Source organism: Coptis chinensis, chromosome 2 (assembly GCF_015680905.1).
Source record: "Coptis chinensis isolate HL-2020 chromosome 2, ASM1568090v1, whole genome shotgun sequence".
In the NCBI taxonomy this organism is placed as follows: Eukaryota; Viridiplantae; Streptophyta; class Magnoliopsida; order Ranunculales; family Ranunculaceae; genus Coptis; species Coptis chinensis.
Window position 1 is genome coordinate 90,113,737 of NC_141457.1, and position 5,740 is coordinate 90,119,476.

Consider the following 5,740-nt stretch of genomic DNA (forward strand, 5'->3'; position numbering starts at 1 on the left):
AGGATCGTTATCTTCATCTGATTTTGCTACTGTGGTTTTCAATCAACTTATGTACCTTCGTCCACTGGGAAACTGGTAATGCTCAATTGTTTAAATTTGTTGACCGTGGATGGTCAAATGTCTGCACCTCCACCGGGAGTTGTCAAAATAAAATCAGATGGTTCACCTGGTGGTAATCCTGGACTTATTGCAGGTTGGGAAGTTGTGTGTTTGGGTAAGAACTCGCCCAAACACATCAATGGTTTCGTAAGGGAGGTTGTTGTAATGAATTGTTGAGATTGTACCTTCAATGGCTGCCTACATATCCAAATCGTTCTCTGGAATCAAGTCTCTCAAATGAACGTAGTTCTTTGTTTCAAAGGAATTAGGTATTTATAGGATAATAATGAGAAATATCATTTCCTTAATTGCTAGAAAATCTTATGTAATTATGTAAAGTCTTAATATGGAAGCATATCTTGACAAATATGTTTTCTAAATCTAAACCTGCTATATCTAGCTTATGACGCCATAATTTTGGTATGGCGCCCATATAATTTTAGGCGGAGACGCATTAACCGCCATAATTTTGGGGTATAAGCACGCTTATAATTTTTAGGGCATGGCATGCCATAATCTTAGGCATTGTGCATAGTAGTGAGTGGCACTATAATGGTACCCAACGATGGTTGTTTATAAGGGTGCAGATATGGTGGCACATACACCCTCCCCTCTTTGCCGAATGGAACTAGTTCCTTGTAGTGAAGAATAATAACAAAAACTAGTTAAAAAAGGATGCGACTAGTGGAAGTTATAGACAAATGTGAAGATTGTGAAAAGAAAGCAACCAAAGGTTGTTTGCTTGGCATGAATGCCTAAGGCTGTTTGTACGACCATGAAATTGATCGTTGTTTTTGTTCACTGTTTAGTTAGGCAACACCAGTGGTATGAAAACACTCAATACTAATGAGATGGAGAAAATTTTTTTTGGGCGTTAAACGTATCGTAGTCGCCCCCAATTGTTGGCATTTCACTGGAGAAACAACCATATTCTACGGCAGTTGGATAGATATTCTATTCTAACTATTCAATGTCAACCAGTGTTTACCCCCAATTTTAAGTTGTGTATAAAATATTGATGAAACTTGAGCTTTGTTGTAAAATTTGAGCTTTGTGGTGCATGGATTGCAAATGCAAACTCCACGACTTTGTGGTGCATGGAGAGAGGTGTTGCAAACGCAAACTCCATGACTTTTTTGTACATTGAGAGAGGTGTTGTAAACACAAACTCCATGACTTGGTAATGCACGGACTTTTTGGTACATGGAGAGATGTTGAAAATGCAAACTCCATGGCTTGGTGATGCACAAACTTTTTGGTGCATGGAAAGAGATGTTGAAAATGCAAACTCCATGGCTTGGTGATGCATGGACTTTTTGGTGCATGGAGAGAGATGTTGACAATGCAAACTCCATGGCTTGGTGATGCATAGAGTAAGGTGTTGCAAACGCAAACTCCACGACTTTTTGGTGCATGGAGAGAGGTGTTGAAAACGCAAACTCCACGACTTTTTGGTGCATGGAGAGAGGTGTTGAAAACGCAAACTCCACGACTTTTTGGTGCATGGAGAGAGGTGTTGAAAACGCAAACTCCACGACTTTTTGGTGCATGGAGAGAGGTGTTGAAAATGCAAACTTCATGACTTTTTGGTGCATGGAGAGAGGTATTGAAAACGCAAACTCCACGACTTTTTGGTGCATGGAGAGAGGTATTGAAAACGCAAACTCCACTACTTTTTGGTGCATGGAGAGAGGTGTTGAAAACGCAAACTTCATGACTTTTTGGTGCATGGAGAGAGGTGTTGAAAATGCAAACTCCATGACTTTTTGGTGCATGGAGAGAGGTATTGAAAACGCAAACTCCATGACTTTTGAATTTGTATATGTTTTGTATAGTTGAGCCTTCATATCAACTGTTTGTCTTTAAGAATGGTAACTGAGTAATTGATATATATATATTATTTTTGACTAACTAACTGAATGAAAATAAAGAACTATTGAATAATGCATTTTATTGATGATTGATAATCTGAAAAACAAAAGAAGATTACTTCAAGGACCAGTTCTAAGGAACTGTCGACCCAAACTACTAATTGTCTGGCTTGATAAAAACACATCCTAATCCAGAGTCGGATTTGTTGTGTGAGTCGTCCGTGTAAACCATCCATGAATCGGGTGATGGGGCCGTAAGATTTGTTGGGCCTTCCTCGCCCCCAACTGATGGCGCTCCACTAGAGATACCTTCGTCTTGGTTGACTTCAGGGATGAAATCGTTGATAGGGAAATCTGCCATTTGGGATGCAAGTGCATGACCCTTTTCTGAAACGCAAAGTGCAAAATTGATGCTATAAGCACTTAAGTAGATGTCCCATTCCGCGAGTCTACTTGATTCCTGGGCACTTCGGAAAACTTTGCGTAGAGGATATTCCGTGTATACTTTGACCAGTCTCCCTTGGAAATACGGCTTGAGGCGTCTGGCAGCATGAACTAACGCTAGAGCAATTTTTTCAATTCTCGAATATTTGCTTTCCGCCCCCGTTAGTGTTTTACTAATGAAAAAGATCGGACGACCGTCTTCTCTATCGATGAGCAGGACTGCACTTACTGCAGTATCTATAGCGGCCAAGTAAGCTCCAACAGGTTGCCCTGTAGTTGGGCTAGCCAAGATTGGTGGCGAGACCAGGTAGTTCTTGATTGATTGAAAGGCATTTTCACAATCATCATTCCACCTTGCTGAGTCTTTTAACGTCTGAAAGAAAGGACGACACCGATCCGAGTACTTAGAGATGAAACAATTTAGTGCTGCTAAGCGCCCTGTGAGCTGTTGAATCTCCTTTTTTGTTTTTGGAGAGGGCATGACTTGAATGGATCGGATCTGTTCTGGGTTAGCTTCGATGCCTCGACGAGTCATCAAATACCCTAGAAATTTCCCTGATATCAGTCCGAAAGCACATTTCAAAGGATTTAGCCGCATGTTGAATTCATCAATTTTGTCAAAAACTGATTGTAAGTCAGAGATGTGATCTCCACTGTGTTTGGATTTTACAACCATGTCATCAATATAAGCCTCCATTGTCTTGCCCAACATATCTCCGAATATGGTGTCGATCATCCTCTGGTGCGTAGCCCCTACATTTTTTAAACCAAAAGGCATAACTTGGTAACAAAAAATCCCTTGGTTAAGTTATGAATGCAGTTGCTTCTTGGTCCTTCATAGCTAGTGGGATCTGGTGGTAACCCGAATACGCATCCATAAATGATAATCGTGGGTAGCTAGACGTAGCATCCACCAATTCCAATATTCGTGGGAGAGGGTAGGGATGAATCGGGCAAGCTTTGTTAAGGTTCGTGAAATCAATGCACACTCTCATTTTACCCTCTTTCTTGGGTACTGCAACCACATTAGACAACCACTGCGGATATGAAATTGGCCGTATAAACTTAGTTGAGAGTAAACAATCAATTTCCTCTCTAACTTTAAGTTTTCTTTTTGTGGCCATGCCTAGGCTTCTGCTGAACTGGCTTGATGGTAGGATCAATGTCAAGTGTGTGGCATGCAACTTCTGAGCTAATTCCTAGCATCTACTCGACTGACCAAGCAAAAATATTTTTGTTCTTTTTAGGAGTGCTACCATTTTCTTTTGTTCATTTTCCGGCAGTTCTACCGATATGAAAGTTGTTTCTCCGCCTAAATTCCCAATTTGAACTTCTAAGAGGCGGTCTATGGTCGGCGGTCCTTCATTTCTTGAACTAGCAGTGTAAATATTGTGTGGGACTGATTCTGATTTAGATACTTGTTGCGAATTACTGAGAATTGTATTTCCCCGCATATCCGACTGACGATATTCCTCCAAGACCTTTTCATGACAGCTGTGGGAAGCCATCTGATCGCCGCGCACCTTGCAAATTTTGTCAAGAGATGGGAACTTTATTGCCTAGTGAAATGTAGAGACTACTGTGCCCATGCTGTGGAGCCAGTCCCTTCCTAGGATTGCATTGTAAGGGGATTTGCAATTCATCAAAAGGAATTCAATGTCGATTGACTTGTCCATTAGCGTGACTGGTAAAGAGACTCTTCATACTGGGGTTGTTGTTGTTCCGTCAAACCCAATGATTGGATTATTTTCTGCAATAATTAAATTTTCTGATAGCTGTATGTTATTGTAGCAACCTGCAAAAACGACACTGACAGAACTTCCAGTATCTATCATGATGCGCTAAACTCGCCATAATCCAACGAAAGCTGAGATGACGACAGCATCATAATGAGGATGATGGACGCCAATTAGATCTCTATCACTAAAACATAAGGGACCAGGCTTTGTAGTTTCTGAACGAATTCCTTCAACAAAATTAATGTTATTGACGTGATAAAATTCACGCAAGAAACCGAACTTAGCTCGTTGTTCACACTTTTGCCTTGCTCGTGAAATGTCATTGATTTTGGCATGACCAGCTAGTATGACATTGTGGCTAGTCATTGCTAAATTTTGCTTCACAGTTTTTGAAAGCAAAAACTCGTCTAATTGTCCCTTGTCGACTAGTCTTTGTATTTTTCCCTTAAGGGATCTGCACTCTTCTGTTTCATGGCCGAAATCATTGTGGAAGTGACACCAAAGATTTTTGTCACGTTTAGACTTAGTGTGTTCAGGTAAGGGCATCGGAGGAAAAAGTAAGTTGCGTCCCTTGATCTTCTCATATATCGCATCATACTTGGCATTTAATGGAGTGAGCTTCATTTTCTCACGAACTGTGTTAACATTTTCATATTTTTGTTGTTGTCCTTCCGATATGTTTTGCTTATGTTTTCCTTTACCTTCGTTTGAGTCTTTACTCCGAAATTCTTTATCTCTGGAAGCTTTTGATCTAACATCTTCCTCCACATTTGAACTGCATTGCGTTAAATTGCAAACAAATCGAACTTTGATTGTGGGGTCCCGCAAAAGGAGTTGTAGATTCCGTTTTTATCAAAATAAACTCCTTCCTTGAATGCATGAATGATCATTACGTCAGGGACATCGGTGACCTCTGCTTGTACTTGGTGGAAACGAATTACGAACTTTGCCAGTGCTTCATCCTTTTGTTGCTTGGTGTTAAGCAAGATGTTGACATCCTTAGGACGTGTCCAATTATGCTTAAACCGATCTGTGAACTGGTTTGCTAATTCATGGAATGACGCGATAGATTGAGCTAGCAAGCTGGAAAGCCAACGTAGAGCTTCTCCTTTTAATGTAGACGGAAAAAGTTTGCATAAGAGGGTCATCTCTGCGCCAGAGAATTAGCCTACTTTTAAACTCCATAATATGATCGTTCGGGTCACCTCCTGCTTCTTTGAACGTAGGAAGTTCTGGTTGTTTGAATCCTTCCTGATGCTCTACATTTTGTATCTTTAGGGAAAATCTCCCGACGACATCTTCGTTCATTGCAAGGTACTTCCATCGTGCATCAGCAACACCCACGTTGGTTATTGTTTTCTTGACAATGTCTTTGATTTGTTGTTCCGTGAATGGTGTGCCTGTGACTTCTAGATTTCCGATTTGAGGAGTAATTTCACCACGTTGCATCTCACAGTTTTGTCGCCCCCAACTATTGCTTGCTTCTATATTTGGCTGGTTATTTGGGTTGCGAGACCTATGCCGATAAAAAAGGCTAAGCTGTCGAACTGGGGAGGCGCTTCTTTGGTGTCGGTGTCGCCGTACTCT

The 5,740-nt window shown here is 40.9% G+C and overlaps 1 protein-coding gene across 1 annotated transcript; it reads right to left on the reverse strand.

Moving 5' to 3' along the window:
- Window positions 1–4,255: 4,255 nt before the first annotated feature.
- On the reverse strand, window positions 4,256–4,777 carry LOC147518800 (uncharacterized). The gene has a single exon (XM_086594020.1). It carries the CDS (start codon window positions 4,775–4,777, stop codon window positions 4,256–4,258), a length of 522 nt encoding a protein of 173 aa, XP_086450146.1.
- Window positions 4,778–5,740: the final 963 nt, after the last annotated feature.